The sequence below is a fragment of the Petaurus breviceps genome, unplaced genomic scaffold, assembly GCF_028583685.1.
Source record: "Petaurus breviceps papuanus isolate PSGF00001 unplaced genomic scaffold, PetGlider_PUasm1.0 90925, whole genome shotgun sequence".
In the NCBI taxonomy this organism is placed as follows: Eukaryota; Metazoa; Chordata; class Mammalia; order Diprotodontia; family Petauridae; genus Petaurus; species Petaurus breviceps.
In genome coordinates, this window is record NW_027187380.1 from 10,662,409 (window position 1) to 10,681,110 (window position 18,702).

The window sequence follows — 18,702 nt, forward strand, 5'->3', positions numbered from 1 at the left end:
TATTCACTGTGAGCAACCCAGATATCTTCTATCTAAACTCTCGGGCAGTCTGCATGCAATAAAGTCCTAATCTCTTAGTCTTTCCAACAATCATCTTTTATAAAAGCGATTCAAAATATTTGACTATACCGGGCTCTAGCAAAAAAAAAAAAAAAAAAAATATATATATATATATATATATATATATATATATATGTTTTCTACATCTTGCACGAGGAAGTGCATAACAATGTTGAAAATCAATGACTGGCAATAAATTCAATTTTTAAAAATTTTATGAGATTTAAAAATTGATAAAGTTAAAATGCACTAAAGCTAAAAGGTATCACAGAAGAGAGATGGTAACATTTGTCTATTCTACTACTGAAACAGAGTACTCTATTTTGTAAACTTTTATGAAAATCTTAATCATTCAGATCACAAGGTTAAAAGATTTAGAGCTAGAAGAGACCATAGAGGTCATCTCCAATCTCTTAATTTTACAAATGAGAAAATGGAGACTCAGGTTAAGTGGCTTGTCCAAAGTCTTGCCAATGGTATAAGACATGTAATAATCATCCTTCCTTTTCCAAACTGAATTGACCTTTTACTGACATATTTAATGACAAAGTCTACCAGTGAAAGGGTAAAGGTCACTTAAGAATAATAAAGTGATAATGGCTAATCTATGGCTTCTTCTACACGCGAGGAAATAAAACTGCACTCCCCCCTCTGCCAACTAAAATTTATTTGGAATTGAGAATTCAGTTTTTTTCTTTATTCACCAATCGTTTTAAGGCTACTAGCTATTATCAGGGGTAGGGAACCTGAGGCTTCAAAGCCACATGTAGCTCTCTAGGTCCTCAAGTGTGGCCCTCTGACTGAATCCAAACTTCACAGAGCAAATGATTTGTTCTGCAAAACTTGGATTCAGTCAAAAGGCTGTACCCAAGGACCTTGAAAGCCACATGTGGCCTCAAGGCCCTAGGTTCCCCACCCCTGGGCTACATAATCCATTATGGCTTCTGGTGCTAATCAGGCTGGTTTTCCCCCAAATCTCCCCACAGTGCATTTATAATACCTCAATTAACTTGTGTTCCAGTGTAGATGTTCCCTCACCCACTGTCAACTGCAATTCTTCCACGTGATTCTTGTTAATTTTTGTTGTTTAGTTGTTTCAGTTGTATCCAACTCTTTGTGACCCCATTTGAGGTTTTCTTGGCAAAGATACTGGAGTGGTTTGCATTTCCTTCTCCAGCTCATTTTACAGATGAGAAAACTGAAGCAAACAGGATGAAGTGACTTGCCCAGGCTCACACAGCCAGTGTCTGAGGCCAGATTTGAACCCAGGAAGATGAGTTCTCCAGACACCAGGCCCAGTGCTCTATCCATTGTGCTACCTAGTTACCTTTCTATAAAAGCTTCCACAAAGAATTCATCCAACAGGCTGCTGACATTCCTCTGGTTCTCTTAATGTTTTGTGGACAAAGAGAAGAACATTTGGTCTGCCCATCTGTTATCCTTCACACTCTCTACATGCACAGCACCCCCTTCCTCTTTAGTCACACATGTCTTTAATAATGTCTTTTATCTATCATTTCTGTTGCATAACTCATCTCTGGCAATATGCTACAGCTTCCTAACATCCATGGCATAAAACCCACAGGTCATATCCTGGTCTTATACAGCCAAATTTGGGGAGCAATATAGTACATATATACTTATTTTATTCAATATTCCTATATGCGTGTATGTACACTCAAATATCCAAAGAACATAAGTGTTTTAATTAAAGTTAAAATTCCTGACTCTGAAGAGAGTTGCCCACACATAGAAGAAAAACAATGCCCAAATAACTTTGATTAACCTAATAACTTAGAGATGGTACACTTCCCAAGGACATTTCAATTTGCTATGGCAAATGAAATAACAATTTCTGATAGAGAGATAAAATAAAAGTAAATCACTACTCTAATAAGGCATAGTATTTACAGGCTAAAAACAAAACTTATATCTGAGATATGAAGAATATATATTAAAGGGAACAAACAAGAATATGTCTCTTTTAGGAAAATATGTGGCTAAAGTGAAACAGACTAGCAATTATCTAATTGTCTAAATCAGGGGTTCTTAATGTAGGGGCCCACAGAAAGCATTTGAGGGGAATTATGGATTTTGTTTTTTTTTATATTTTGATAATGATATTTCAATAACTGATGTCCTTTATATTTCTATATACTTTATTTTATGCATTTAAAAACATTATTTTGAGAATGAGTCAGTAGGTTTCAGACTGCCTAAAGGGTTTTCTTAACATAAAAAAAAAGGTTAAGAATCCTTACTCTAAATTGAAGAAGCCCTCTAAAAGAAATGACCAATGACATGGGGAAAATATTTGGACTTTTCAGTCTGGAAAGAAATTGAGGGGAGAAATGTTTACAAATGAATGAAGAATATGGGGTAAGTGACCATAGACTCACTCACTAAGTATTAAAGAGGAATCTAAGTTCATAAGAGACAATGCTACTTGTCCTAAAACTATTATCTCACACAATGAGAGTAGTGAATTTCTGGAATTAGTTATTCTAAGAAGACTAAAGGCTCAGGTTAGAGAAGGGTTTGGATGAATTAATAGCTGACTGAGCCATAATGGGTCACCAATCAAAATGAAGCATAAATTAACTATAGATAGACAGCCTTTGTTGGGGATAATACTGAGGCTGGAGAGATAACAGGTCTCGTGTAGTAGAGTATTTTAAACTAAACACTCTTAAAAATGTGCTATACTTATTGAGAGGCACCATGGCATATGTTATAGTGGCAAGACTGCTATGCTTAGAGTCAGTGGATCTAGGTCTGAATCTACTAAATCTAACTACTTATGTGAGCTTAGGCAAATCACAGCCTCTGGGGGCCTCAGTCCCTTCATCTAATGAGAAAGCTGCCCTAGATAACCTCTAAGGTCCCTTTCAGTTCTAAATATCTTTTAATCAGAGAGCTGGCCTCATTGGCGGAGTTATTGTTATTGTTTGTCCTTTATTTTCTGAAGAGGGCCAATAATGTCACAGGGTGATGTCTTGACTCTTGCCTAAACTGGATTTGATTGAGGAAGGAATACACAAAGTCAAAGGCCTCAGCCTTACTCTCTTCAAGAATTATCAAAATCCAGTGGCAAAGCAAAAGTCAGGAAGGCTGGTGATGACCCAGGATGCAGCAGATGACCATGGCATCTTCCACGTTTGACCAAGCTCTAAGCACTCCACAGAGGCTGCTTCAAGCTGCCTTCATTGCTGTTTAAACTAAGGGTTCTCATCTGCCCATTCCCAAGTGGAAAGGGAGATGAGGGGAATCTTCACATAACTTACTAACTCATTGACAGGTTTGTGGCCCGTCAGTTACCCTGAACCTGGTTTAGCCCATCTTCCAAGATGGTTTACCAGGGTGTAGTTATTGAGCATGCTACAGTTTCTTGAAACCACAGGTAAGAGTTGAGTGCCAGGTGGACAACAAAGGTGAGTAGCCCTCAAAAGGACTCAGTAAGCCCTCATACCACAAGTGCTAGCTCTCCTGAAGACCCCAAAGACCCTTCATTGGTGGAGGTAGTTCCATTCCAAGAGTCCCTTATACTTATGAAAATAACAGATCTGTATCTCCCCCATTCCCCAATATTAACCAACACATTTTATTATCAAAGATGGGTATTCTCTCTATCAAAGCAGATAAGCTTTTCCATGTTGCTTGAGTTACCACTGGGAAAAAATTTTCATTAATCTTCTGAGCTTTTTCATGCTTAGCTAAAGTTGTTGGTCCTTGGACAGCAGATATATTAATTTCATTACCCAGTGTGCATTTATAGTCCTTACGGTTTGGTAAAACCTACCTCATTGTCCACAAGCTCCAGATTTCCTTCAGAAATCCAGGTCATCTTCCATATCATCACTGGGCACTTGAGCTGGGTTTCACAGGGAAACTGGTAACTTAGCCATCCTAAGCTTTAAATAGATCAGCTGGATTCTTACATAAGAGGATGGTACAAAGATATCCAAAACAGGATATACAGTATATTGTATAAATGATCAGAATTATGCTATATATTCCAAGTAAATCATACTATGCTGGAAACCTCTGAATGTTTTTGAGGTAAATTGTCAATTTACTAATCAAAATAAAATTTTTCTAAGATAACTATTCACATTTGTTCCTGTTGGCCAACTGCCACCAATGAACAGGTAAACCCCAAGAGCTCTGGAGATAGTCTCCTTCATCAAGAAAAGCAACCCCAAGGGGCAGCCAGGTAGCACAGAGAGTAAGAGCACCGGCTCCAGCGTCAGGATGACCTGGGGATCGAATCCTGGATTCAGACACTTAGCACCCACCCAGAAACACCTGGCCGTGTAACCTTGAGCAATATACTTAACCCTGATTGCTTAAAAAAAAAAAAAGCAACCCCTGAGAAGAAGAGTTAGTTATACCCACCAAATGCCAACCATCTACAGAGCAAAAAAAACAAAACAAAACACAGTCCTTGCTCTCAAGGAGTTCAGTCTAATTAGTGGGGGAGCAATATACACACAACCATGTACAAACAAGAAATAGGATAAAATAGAGTAATTTCAAAGGGAATGCACAAGCATTAAGCAAAACCAGGAAAGGCTTCCTGTAGAAGGTGGGATTTTAGCTGAGATTTGAAGGAAGCCAGGGAAGCCAGGAAGTAGAGATGAGGAGTATAGAGTGTTCCAGGTATGGGGGACTGCCAGTGAAAATGCACAGAACTGGAGTTAGGCTTAGATCTCCTATAGAAATTATCTGCTCCTTAAGAGCAGAAACTGTCTACAACTTTCTAATTTATATTGCCAATGTTTGCACATAATAAGCACTTAATAAATTCAATCAGTCATTCAGATGCAGTTCTACTACAGGGAAAAGAATACCAAGAATAGTCAGCAGTCTGGGGTCTGAGTTGTGGTTCAGTCATTAATCAACAATGTCATCCTGGACAAGTCATTCCTAGACTCCAGTTTCTTTATCTGTAAAATGAGAAAGACTAAATGATCTCTAAAAAAATCTCTTCTAGCTTTAAAGCTCTCTGATTTTGAAATAGATTCATTCAGAATAGCACAAATAATATGGCTCTGCTGTGAATAATTTCCCTTTTACTCTGCCAAAATTAGGACTGATTTGTTCAGGTTGACATAAAATTTAGGTAGTAGTAAGATGGTAATTATGACTTTATCAAAAGCACTTAGCAACAACTAGGCAGAATGAGTCAGTTTTGTTACATTTCACATAACAATGTAGTGCTTAAGCATGTCACTTTCTTTAGGAGTTGCACCAACTTCTTAAAAAAAAAAGCCAATGAATCTGAGAAATACTTTGTCTTTTTCAATATTCTGTAAGGGGGGAAATCCTACAGTGCAGAGGCTTTGTGAGAAATATTTATAGTGATGGGGGGGGGCAAGGGTGGAAGGGGGCTGAGGAAGTTGACTTTTTGGTTTGGCACTAGGCTCCTTCTTAACCTTCATCCCACCACATTCAACACCCCACAATTTTATCCATGATACACTTAGCTGTACTTGACCCAATTTTTAGAAACTTGGAAATTCTGGTAAGCTTATAGAGTTCAGCTGGTATGTATTTTACTGAAATGCAGTGTTCTATGGGGGCTTGGAAATCTCTGACAATCTAAATATTTCATAATTGAATTAGCATAATTCAAAAGTTAGGACAGTATACAGCAATGAAATGGGGTGGGCATCTGGAGAATGAAGAGGCAACTAAACCTAAGTCTTATAGGTATTAAGTGAAAAGTAATTATCAACTATAGTTTCCCTGCCAACTATGACCTCCCATACGTAAAAGTGGGCCTAAGCATCTGAAAATACAGTAGCATTGGAATATGAGGCTGAATAGGACCTCTAATTAATCCATCCATTTCTTTGCCTTCAGGCTTACCTTTCCTTTCCAAAGTCTAGACTCACATCTTCCTCCAATTCAACTAATGATCAAAATATATATGGCATCATTTTTCACTCTTTCCCCTCTCATCTTCCACAAACATCAGTTGCTGGTATTGACCTTTTACCACATTTCTTTTTCTCTTTTTGTGTGTCTCCTCTCTATTCCAACTGACAACTGTTAGGTTATGCTTCAACTGAGAGCGGCTTAGAATGAAGGAATTAAAGATAAAATGAACCAGATGATCTCTGTTCTCAAAGGACTGACACTTATTGGGGGTGGGGGAGAATATAACATGTAAATGAATAAGTATAAGGAAAATAAAATACAAATTAATGATGAGAGAATCAGGGAGAATCAGGAAAAGCTTCATGTAGAAGTCGGCCTTAGAGCAGAGGGAAACGAGATATTACAAGAATAGGAAGTGAGGTAGAAGTGCACTCCAGACATTGGTGCCAGTCAATGGAAGGATATAGAAAGGGGAAATGGCCTGTGGTGTGGATGGAATAGGAAAATAACCGATTTGGCTGGACCATGGAATGGTCCTTTCCTGCTTCTGCTCAATGCTTGTTTCTTCCCTTTGAGATTATTCTACTTTATCCTGTCTATTTCTTGTTTGTACATGGTTGTGTGTATATTGCTCCCCTATTAGACAGTGAACTCCTTGAGAATAGAATGATAAGGTTGGAAAAGTAGGCTGTAAGAACTTTAAAAGCTAAACAAAGGTGCTTATATTTGATCCTAGAAGCAAAAGAGAATCACTGGAATCAACTGAGTATGGTATAAATCAGACCTGCACCTCAGGAAAATCACTTTGGCAATTGTAGGAGGGGATAATAGGTAAAGGGAGAGCACTGAGGCAGAGAGAACAATTAGGAAGCTATTGCAATATTCCAGGCAAGAGAGGATCATGGCCAGAAGCTGTGTGAGTAAAGAGAAAGGGTTGGATTGAAGTGATACCGCGAAGAGAGAAAAGGCAAGATTTGGCAACTAAGGATATGTGGAGTTAGAGAGCACGAAAAGTCAAGGATAATGCTGAAGCTGTGAGCCTGGATGACTGGAAGGATGGTGGTACCTTCAAAAGAAATAAGGAAGTTCAGAAGGAAGATGGGTTAGAAGGGAGAAGCAGGAAGGATGAATTCTGTTTTGGACATGCTGAGTTTGAGTTCCTTTGGAGACACCTAGTTTGGAATATCCAATAGACAGAGATGCATAAATGGAGCTCTTAGAAGACAGACTAGGACTAAATACACAGATAAGTTTGAAAGTCTTCTGCATAGATTAAGCCCACTGGAGTTGATGTCACCAATTGAGTGTAGTCAGGGTAGTTAAGGTACATCCACAGTTAGTGGTCGTGTATGGACAATGATGAACCAGGAAAGGAGTCTGAGAAGAAAGGGTCAGACAGGAAGAGAAGAAATGGGAGAGAGCAGTGTCACAAAAATCCAGGAGGAGAGAGTGGTCAACACTGTCAAATACATTAGAGGTCAAGAAGGATGTGAATTTTAAGGCCAACTGATTTAGTGACAAAGTGATCAATGGTAATTTTAGCGAAAGCAGCTTCATTTTAAGTGATGAGATGGGAAGCTAGACAGCAAAGGGCTAAGAAATAACGAGAAAAGAAATGAAGGAAACGGATGTAGAATTTTTTTTCTGTAAGTCTGGTCCTAAAAAAAGAGCATAAACATATTTTTTTCAGGATAAGCAAGATGGGTGTATTTGTAGGCAAGAGAGAAGGACTCCAAAGACAGCAGAGGAGAAGACTCAGGGTGCATGACAGCGCCACTGGGAGAGACCTACACTTGCTCTGTTTAGCTCTAGAGGGCAGAACCAGGAGCAGAGGGGTAGAAGTTATAAAGAAGTAAATTTAGGCATAATGTCAGGAGAAACTTTCTAAAAATTAAAAACTGCAGCAATATAATGATCCAAGACAATTCTGTAGGACTTATGATCAAAGGTGCTGTCCGTCTCCAGAGAAAAAACTGGTAGAGCCCGAATGTCGATCAAAGGTACTTTTTCTTTATTTTTCTTGGGTTGTTTTTTTTTTTAAAGTCTGTGTTTTCTTTCACAGAATGACTTACATGGAAATGTGTTTTACATGACTATACATTTATAACCTATGTCAAATTGCTTGCCTTCTCAATGAGGGGAGGAAGGGAAAGAGAGAATTTGGAACTCAGAATTTGGGGGGGAGGATTAAAATTGTTTTTACATGTAATTGAGAAAAAATAAAACATCAAGTAAGAAAAAAAATTAAGAGCTGTCCAAAAGAAGAATGGTCTGGCTAAAGAGGTGATGGAAATCTTCAAGCAGAGGTTGAGTGAAACCTTATCAAGTACATTACAATGGGATTCCTTTGGTGTATTGGTTGGACTAGGAGGCTCCTGAGGTCTCTTCCAGTTCTCAACCTCTGTCATCTTCCTTATGCATATAGATTTATTTGGTCATATCACTCCTCTGTTCAAAATATTACTAAGGTTTCCTGCTGCCTTTCAAGTAAAAGTCTAAGTTCCTATCCTGGCACGCAAGTCCCCTACACAATTTGATATCAACTTACCTTTCTGGCCTTATCTTACATGTAATGCTGCATATACTCTATACTGCAGAGCACCTGGACTAATGGCTGTCCCTCCTATACAACTTATGCTTTTCCCATGACTTTGTTCATGCTCTTCTTCCCTGTGCCAGAAATGCCCTCTCTTCCCAAAACATAAACCCTACTGAATTCCTACTTATCTGTTTAATTCCTACTTATCACCTTCTCTGTCAGCTGCTGCTACTCAGGATAATTATCACAGAGGTATAAAGATTATTGCCTTCTCATCTTTTTTTCTAAGACATTCAGAGACAAATGGTTCTAAGATAAGTTGCTATCCGACTATTGGTTCCTTTTTGTTCAGTGTCCTGTGGACTATTGCACAGGCTGATAAAAATGACTGCAATGGTAACTGAATAAACATACTGGAATTTGAACCCTCCTTCTGCAGGCTGACTCACAGAATCTCTAAGGCAACTTAAGTATGCCATTCTGTTCCCATGTGGTTTTGACTTCTTCCCCTACGTCTCTAAATTTTGAAACCTTTTCATTCCAAGTAACCTTGGCTAGATGTATTTGGCATTTCTATTTTTATTATTAGGGATAGGGACTGGATATGTGTCTTCACTGGGAAAGAGGAAACTTCCTTAACCAATGCAGGTCAGCCACTTCTCTTCAACTTAAAGTCTTAGAGAATTATCTGAAACAGAGAAAAATCAAATGATATGCCTAGGGCCACAAAGCCAGTATGTGTCAGAGGTGGAACTCCTATTATCATCACCAAAAGAAGAAAATAAAAAGAATATTGATCTCAACTATGATTGAAAAAATGAGGCAAAATTCTTCACCAAAAACTCAAGAGCATTGAATCACTCATTCTCACTCTTCGAGTTAGGCAGATTTTTATCTAGGTAAAAACTGTCATTCAGCATATGTCAAATGCTTTATTCATGGTCACAGTGAATAGTTATTGGACTTGGAAATCTCTCTTATTATAGTAATTGATGATACTAAAGGGTTCAAGGAAGTTTTACTAGTGATCTCGCTCTACTCAACTGCAGGGGTAGGAGCCCTTCTAAAAGATCTGACACAGAGGCTTTCCTTGATCCCTCCCAGCCATTAATGACCTTTCCCCTCATTAGATTTCTCCTAACACAGTTTTGGCACCTCTGAAGCACTTGCTTTGTGTCACAGCTATTTGTGTAAGTATCACATTTCCCAACATAAGCTGTATGAGGTCAGAGGACCCTTCTCAGTCTCTTCTGCTGGATGATCATCTATCTCTCACATACACCCACCTCTGAGTATACCTCATTCTCTGTCCAGGACCCACTTCTTTCTTTACATTCTCTCTCAGTGACTTCATTAGGTCCCACAGGTATAATCACCATTTCTTTGCATATGACTTCCAGATCCCAGACACACAGCATGGTGTAATGGAAGACAAAGACCTGAGTTTGAATCCTGCCCCAGACACTTACTAGCTGTGTGGCCCTGGGCTAGGCAGTTAACTGCTCTGGGCCTCATCCTCATCTATAAAATGAGTGGGTTGAACTTAATGGCCTTTGAAAACCCAGCCAGCTCTAAATCTATGATCCAGGAATGTATACATCTAGTGCTACTCTCCTGAATGCCAGTCCAACACCACAAGAAGCCCAATGGACATTTCCAAGGTGGGCTCAGACAATAAATCCTAAGAAACCAATAGACATCATGGCTTGGATGTCCCATCAGCATCAAAATCAACATGTCTGCAACAGAACTCATTCTCTTTCCCTCCAAACCCACTCCTCTTCCAGATTTCTCTATTTTATCAAGGGCACCACCACCCTTTATGAACTGAGGTTTGTAACCTCAGTCATCATCATTCTCTGCCCTCTCCCCTCCCCCATATGGCTAAGTCCTCTCAATTCTACCTCCACAGTATCTCTCAAATCCATCTCTTTCTCCATTCTAGAGTCAGCACTCAAGTTCAGAATCACATCACCTTTCATCTGGATTACAGTATTTGCTTTCCTAATCATCTAACTGGTCTCCTAATTGGTCTGTTTCTAGAGACCTCATTGGTTGCCCTTCCTTGAATCCCTCCTCCTTCCAATCTATCCTCCACATCACTGCCAAAGTGATTTTCTTTTTTTTCTCATTAAAAATTTCCTTATTATTATTATGAACTTGGTGAGCATGAAACATAAACATTTTCCTTTACAAAGAAGAACAGAAAAATATCACCTAGTAATATGAGACGAGGAATCTTCACTATGCATAGCTTGGTTTTTTAAAAGTTTTTTTTTAAATTTTAGTTCTATTATAGCTTTGGTTTGACTGTGTCCCTTTCTGAAATTCTTTCTTCTGCTCTCTTGTTTATTTATTTTATGTTAATACACACACACACATACATACATACAATACACACACACATAAGGTTATTTGAAATGAAAACCTTTCACAATTTAGAGACCTAGGGGAAGAAGTCAAAACCACATGGGAACAGAATGGAGTACTTATGTGACCTCAAAGATTCTGTGAATGAGCCTACAGATTTATATATTATATAATTTATTATATATTATACAATATTATTATCTCCCACGTCTGTATCTTTCCACTGGCCAGGATGCTTTCTCTCCTCATCTCAGCCTATAAGAATCTACAGAGTCCTTCTATAGTCAGCTTGAGCATGACCTCCCTCCAGCTGCTAAGTGTTTTCTTCACCAATAGTACTACACACACACACACAAAAACACACACACACATACACGTATACATATATATATATATATGCATATATTTTGTATGTACAATTATATCTATATGTTATCCCTTTGGAGAATATGTAAGCTCCCTGAGGATAGGAACGGTTTAATTTTTGATTTTTATACTTTGTGTTTCCAGCCACCTGTCACAATATCTGACACAAAGGAAGTATTTAATAAATATCTGTCGATTGTATCTTAGCTAAACTTTGTATTTCCCTCAGTGCCTGTGCACATAGTAAAGAAGTTGAATTTTTGTGAACTAAATTACACAGCACAGCATAATAAAAAGAACAAGGAATGCAGTCATAGGCCCTGAGTTCAAATACTAACTCTGAGTGACATGAAGCAGGTCACTAAATTTCTATGGGTCTCTTTTTCCTCATCTACGAATGAAGAGACTGAACCAGATAATCTCTAAAGTCTCTTCCAGCTGTTGATCTATGATCCTACGGATTACTTCACAGCAGCAAAAGTTTATGGCTTATAGGCTAGTATTACAAGCATATCAGCATTTTTTTTTTTGCTCTTTGGAGGGGCAATTGGGGTTAAGTGACTTGCCTAAGGTCACTCACTCAGTAAGTGTTAAGTGTTTGAGACCAGATTTGAACTCAGGTCCTCCTGACTCCAGGGCCGGTGCTCTATTCACTGTGCCACCTAGCCACCCCTAAAGTAGTATTTTTATTTTGCTTTTTGGGGGCAATTGGGGTTAAGTGACTTGCCCAAGGTCACACAGCTAGTTTTTGGGTTAAGTGTTTGAGGCTAGATTTGAACTCAGGTCCTCCTGACTCCAAGGCTGTTGCTCTATTCACTGCGCCACCTAGCCACCCCATATCAGCATTCCTTGATGCCAAAACTGTACATGCTAAGACTTTCAAACATCTAGGAAGTTTACATGGAAAACCTGCCCATGGGTTATTGGGCTTCCAGAAAAGACTTCTGCTGTGTAACTGAGTTGAGCAAGACCACTAAGATCACTTCTTTAAATCTTCAAGTGTCAGAGCTATGAGTCACCAACTAAAGGTGCTCAGGGGAGTGACAACATATGACTGTGATCACACAAGGCCATTCAGACACTCAGGACTATACTGTTTCCACCCTAAAAAAAGGGTCAACTTGTTGTGTCACTTACCTACAAGGATGGGGAAAAGTAAGGCACTCACAAGAGTGTCTTTTAAAGCCCTGACATTTAGAAGGATAATCTTGTTTCACTTCTCTATCAAGTTCCATAAATGCTGGTTCTCTTTTTACTTTCTTCTTTACTAGGTACTAGTAAAAGAAATAATCACATAACACATAAACTGACAATTAAGATAAACTACAGTTTACAAAAGTACATTATATACGCTATCTTGTAACACAGTAGGGTTAGTAGACTTGTCTTCTTATCTCCAGAGATCATTGGAACACTACCACTTTAAATGATGCTCACCTGTCTCAAGGATGCTGGAATCACAATCACTTGCTTCTTAAGTAAAAGATCAGTTAAGAATTCTCACCTTCAGAACTTCCGGTTCTTTGATATCCAGAGATTCTGTATTCCAGTGTTTTAGGCTTGTATGTAGCCGGTGATATTTATGAGCACTTGGCGGAGTAAAAAACCAAATCACACAGACTGCAATCATAAATCCAAGACCAAATCCCAAGCAGAGTCCACTCACATAACTGGGGAGAGGGAGTATAAGGTACGCATAGACTAACAAAATAAGTAAGCATAGTGTCTTCACTGGTAATTTAGGCTGCTGCATGTACAAATTCATTTCATGTTCACTGTCAAGTACGGTATTATTTTCCTCAAGCATTACTGGCTTGAGAGAACTGTCTAGGGGCTTATCAGTTTTATTTTCTTCTTCGGCATCCAGATCAAAGTCCTCAGAATACAGCTCACAAAACTCTTCATCTTCTTTGCTCACTAAGGCAGACAAAGAACATTTTTCAAGTACCGAGGAGGCAGTCTTTGCACTTGAATCCTTGACACTGCTGACTTGAGAGCCCTGTAGTTCCACCTCCCTTACCAATTCTTCAGAGGGTTTAGGGTACTCACTTCTACTGACATTAGAGTCACTTCCATCACAGTCACCTTCCCAGTCACACTCTTCTTTGATGCTGTAGTTGTTATTGCTTTCCAAGTGGCCATTCAAGCTGGAAAGATTGGAGAGCTCTGAAGCACTTGAAGATAAGGCTTTGGGCCTGTGGCTACTACTTTCCTCCCCAATAATTTTGCTAAGGAGCTGAAAAGGCTCATAGATGACTTCAGAAAGGCGCCGTTTAGTATCTTCAATTTTAGCTTCCATTTCGGGCACTTTAAAAAAGGATCTAGTATCCGAGGGAGAAGTCAGTGGGGAAGAAGGAGCCGTCTTGGAATCTCCCCCTGTGTTCCGTGGCTGAGTAAACTGCTTGAAGAGGTGTAAATTCAGTTTGGAGTCAGGTGGCTTATAGGATAGAGTGTCCAGTTCCTGTTTGGAAGTATCTGTGGACAGAGACTTGACTAGAGTTTTCATCAAGTGCCGATGCCTGGGGGTCTGTGGGGATTCTTTTGGCTCCACCTCTGTTGAGAGGGACTTGACAAGGCTCATGAAGGGTTTTGTACTAGAAAGGGTGGAGGAAGAGGCACTGGATGACAGGACAGGAGACTTGGAAGGAGAGGACAATGGAGAGGAGGAACTGGTTTTCTGCTCTGATAGAGATGATACACTGGGTGAGCTCACTATGGGACCAGATGAAGAAGACGCTGGGGATTCCAATGATTTTACAGCATTCTCAGCAACAGGTAAAATAGGAGGAGGGGAGGACACAGACTGTACAACTGCCATGACAGGTGAGGTAGCAGGGCCAGCAAAGTCATGGTGCCCACGTTCAAAGAACAAGTCTTCCTTGGCTTCAAGAGCAGTTACAATGCTTTGGTCATCAAACTCTTCACCAGGAAGTTCCCTGAACTCCTCCTCCTCCTCTTTCTCCCCCTTCCCAGATGCTGAGAAGCGAATGGTGATGGTATCTCGTGAAAGTGACCTTTGGACCTGTACTTTGGGGGTTGATGGTGGTTTTGGCATATCATTAGTTTTCTCTGCATGGCTACTATTCAGACTTGTCATTGCCGTCTGTGCTCACTGCCTTCACACGGTTTCAAGCTCTGTGAAGAGAACATTAGGAGAAAGAGAAATCAAAAGGCAAATTTCTCATAAAGAGACACTGACATTTACAGATAAAAATCACTCAGAAAGCTTCTTTTGAAATGGCAATTATACTTTTACTTTAATAAACATTTACCATTCTTCAATTCTATGGATTAACTATAATTTGTTTGGTAAAAATTAAATAATTATATTAATGATAATTTGTTTAGTGAAAATTAAATCATTAAGTATTTTCTTATCAATTAAGTCAAACATCATTATGAACTTTAGCATCCTCATTCTTTTTTTTTTTTGCTTTTTTTTTTGGAGGGGGGAAGGCAGGGCAATTGTGGTTAAGTGACTTGCCCACAGTCACACAGATAGTTTTGTGTTAAATGTCTAAGGCCAGATTTGAACTCAGGTCCTCCTGACTCCAGGGCCAGTGCTCTATTCATTGCACCACCTACCCACCCCCTACCATCCTCAATCTTGCATGACAGCTGAGCTCTTTTTTTGGTTTCCCCTCTTTTCTATGGCTTGTTTATATTAATAATTCCATTTTTCAGCATTTAGTATACTAGCAAACTGGACATCATCACTGCTATCAATACAGAAATCCAACAAGACAAAATGGGGTCATGAAGAATCCTGAAATGACATTATTTCACCAGTATTCTTTTATCTAAAGAAACTAACCAGACTCAGGAAGGCTACCTCAAATGAACTTTTCAAAGTGATATTTATAATCATTTGTCTTTCATCCCCAAATGCTTATAAAATCTTATCATAAAACAAGAACTAGCAATAAAATTTCTAAGTATGTAAAGATTTCAAGTATACATGGGTTTAATTTTTTTAATATGCTAATTAAGAAGACAAAATGCCTCAGCAGACATAAATAGCACATGGAACCATATCCTAAAGAGAATTAAGGCAAAGTCAAATGACTGTAAATGAGTTTAAAATTTGACAAATAAAGGAACACATAAATTATTGTATCACAGCTATACTGAGCCACCTGACTAGTGTCTTAGTTCCCAAAATGTGCCCATCAGTACTGTGGATAAGACAAGAGAAAGCAGTTTCAGTGTTGCATGGAAAGAAAAATGTATCTAGAGTCATAAGACTTGGGTCTAAATTCTCATTCTGCCATTTACTTGTGTGACCTTAGGGAAATTACTTCACCTGTTTGTAACTATTTCTTCACCTATAAAGTGAAAGGGTTAGATCAGAAGGCCTTACAATGTCAAATCCTACAACAAATTGAAGACAAGGTGTCTAACTTTCTAGGAATTTAAATTGTTATGTTCATAAACACACAAGTACAAAGTTACAAACAAAATAGCAATATAAAAAATGTTATAAGACATCCTGTAACATCTTGTTCAACTCTATCATTAATAAATAAAAAGATTAAGTGCCAAATGACTGGTCTAAGTAAGAAGTGCCCTAGAAACACAGATATCAGAGTAACTATTGAAATGCTCGGAGAAAGCCCCATGAAGATGGAAGAACTTGAGCTGGTCAATCAAGAACGTTGGGCAGGATATGGATGGGCAGAGAGGTCCAAGGAAGGCACTGAATCAGACAGGAAAGGTATGACTGAGGCAGGTGCTTAACATGGTGTATTCAGAGGGCAGTAAAGAGACCAGACTGGGTAGAAAGCAGATTTTGTATTTGGGAGCAGTGGGAACTGAGTTTGGTGGTATCCCAGAGCTATTTAAGGACTCCAGTGTAATTCAAACTGTTTTCCAGAATGGTAGAATTACTGAATAGCTATACCAACATTCAAAGTGCCTAGCATATAGTAGGTGCTTAATAAATACTTGTTGTCTGATTGATCATTAGTGCCTCCTTAGTGTTCTCACAGATCCATCATTTATCATTCTTGTCTTTTGTCACCCTTACCAATATGAATGGTATGAGATGAAATCTTAGAGATGTTATAATTTGTGTTTCTCTTATTGGTGATTAAAAGCTTTCTTTCATATGTCTATTAATAATTGCCTGTTTATAACCTTTAACTATTGATCCACTGAGGAGTGACTCTTGTTCATAAATACTTTTTATCAGTTCCCAATATATCTTGGATAGTTAACCTTTTTCAGAGATATTTGATGCAAAGATTTTTAAACCAATTAACTGTTTCTCTCTGAATTCTAGCTACAATTTTATTCATGCAAAAGCATTTCAATTTTACATTACAAAGTCAGAAATGATCCTTGAATGATTACACTTATTTTTTTCTCTAACTCCATAAAATAACCTTTTAGTAGTCTGAATGGCATGGTACTAAATAAGTAAATTAATTTAGGTAGTATTGTCATTGCTATCATACTGGCTTAGCCTACCAATGTGAAGATCTCTATTGGTGTAACAAATGTTTTGTAATGATGTCTGTATTTCCTGTGTATGTCTTGGTAAGGAGAAATCCAAGCATTTTATAATTTCTGGAATTTCTCTTTCTAGTGTCTTTCTGCTGTATTTTGCTAGTAATTACAGAAATATTAATGGTTTATGTGGGTTTTATTTTGCATCCTACAAGGTTGGTGAATTGTTTCAATTAGTTTTTAGTTGACTCTCTAGGGTTCCCTAAGTAAATCATCTGCAAAAAGTGATCATTTTATTTGTCTATGCTTATTTCCCTCAATTTTTTGGTCTTATTGTTATAGCTAGCAATTCTAACACTATTTTGAATAGTAATGATAAAAACAAATATCCTTGCTTTTACCCATGACCTTATTAGAAAGGCCTCTACTTTATCCCCATGACATAGAATGCTGATTCTTGGTTTCAATTAAGATACCACTCATCATAGTTAAGAAAGATTCATTTATTCCCATATTTTCTAGTAATTTTCAATAGGAATGAGTGTTTAAACTTCTCAACAGCCTTTTCTTCATCTATTAATATAATCACATGATCTTGTTGCTTTTGTTACTAATACTAATTTATGTTTTACTAATATTGAACCAGTTTTGTATTCCAATCTGGTTTTAGTACATAATATTTCTGAAATGCTGCCATATTCTTGCTAATATTTTATTTAAAATGTTTACATTGTACTCATTAGGGATATTAGTCTATAGGTTTTTTCCTCCGTTTTGACTCTCCCAAGGTTAAACAACAAGACCATATTTGTATCATAGAAGGAATTTGGTAGGACTTGCTATTTTATTTTTTTAAGTTTGTATAATATTGAAATCAAATGTTCTTTGAATATGTGACAGAATTCTCTTATAAAGCTGTCTGGTCCTTAAGTTTTTTCCTTTGAAAGTTCATTTATGGTTTGTTCAATTTATTCTTCTAAGACTAGATTGAGTTTTCTATTCTTGTTCTTTTAATCTGCATATTTTAGTTTCTCACAAACATTTATTCATTTCATTTATACTTATCAGTTTTATTGGCATATAACTGAGCAAAAAAAAATATTCCTAATTTCTTTTATTTCTGTTTCATTGGCTGAGTTCATCTTTTTCTTTTTGGACACTGGTAATTTGGCTTTTTTTTAAAGTCAAATTAGCTAATGGTTTTCCTATTTTACTTTTTGCATTTTTTTTTAAACCAAATCCTAGGGGCAGCCCCAGCCCTGGAGTCAAACTAACGTGAGTTCAAATCCGTCCCCAAACACTTGACACACTACCTGTGTGACTTTAGGCAAGTCACTTAACCCAATTGCCCTACCTTCCCCCTCCAAAGCAAAAAAAAAAACCCAAACAAATCCTAGTTTTATTTATTAAGTCAATGATTTTTTGCTTGCAATTTTGCTAATTTCTTCCTTGATTCTGAGGATTTCTATTTTGGTGTTTAATTGGAGTTCTTACTTAATTGCTTTTCTGGGCTGGTGTTTTTGTTTTTATTTTTTAGTTGCACAACCAATTCATTAATTTGCTCTCTATCTTTTACTAAAAAAAGTTTTTAAGAGATATGTTTTCCCCTACGGACTGCTTTGGCTGCCTCTCAAAAATTTGGTATGTCTCATTGTCACTGGTTGTTTCTATGATTTGTTCTATGAACCCCACTGACATATTGTTTTCTTTTCTCCCCCTCTAAATTATACAAGATGTGCATGGTTTGTATTTGGCTTATATCTAGAGGGGTCACTGGTATACTTATCTTTTGGTAGTAAATACATGAAAGTCTTCTACTAAGAAGGACTGGATCAGTTATATCTGAGAAGAGACTAGTAAAATGTTTTTCTAGTAATTCATTCATAACTATGAAATGCTTAAGCCAATAATTGCAGATATTAAATGACATCACAGCCTGCCAGTTTTATAAGTATTCATCTATCTATCTATCTATCTATCTATCTATCTATCTATCTATCTATCTATCTATCTATCTATCTATCTATCTATCTATC

The 18,702-nt window shown here is 37.8% G+C and overlaps 1 protein-coding gene across 3 annotated transcripts in view; it reads right to left on the reverse strand.

The window, feature by feature from the left end:
• TEX2 (testis expressed 2) overlaps positions 1–18,702 on the reverse strand; it is a 172,902-nt gene that overhangs the window by 106,917 nt on the left and 47,283 nt on the right. For all 3 annotated transcript variants that reach the window (XM_069076292.1, XM_069076290.1, XM_069076291.1), the window contains one exon: positions 12,723–14,353. In XM_069076292.1, the coding sequence (XP_068932393.1) occupies positions 12,723–14,315 (1,593 nt within the window). In that variant the 5' untranslated portion in view covers positions 14,316–14,353. The remainder of the gene's footprint in view (positions 1–12,722; positions 14,354–18,702) is intronic.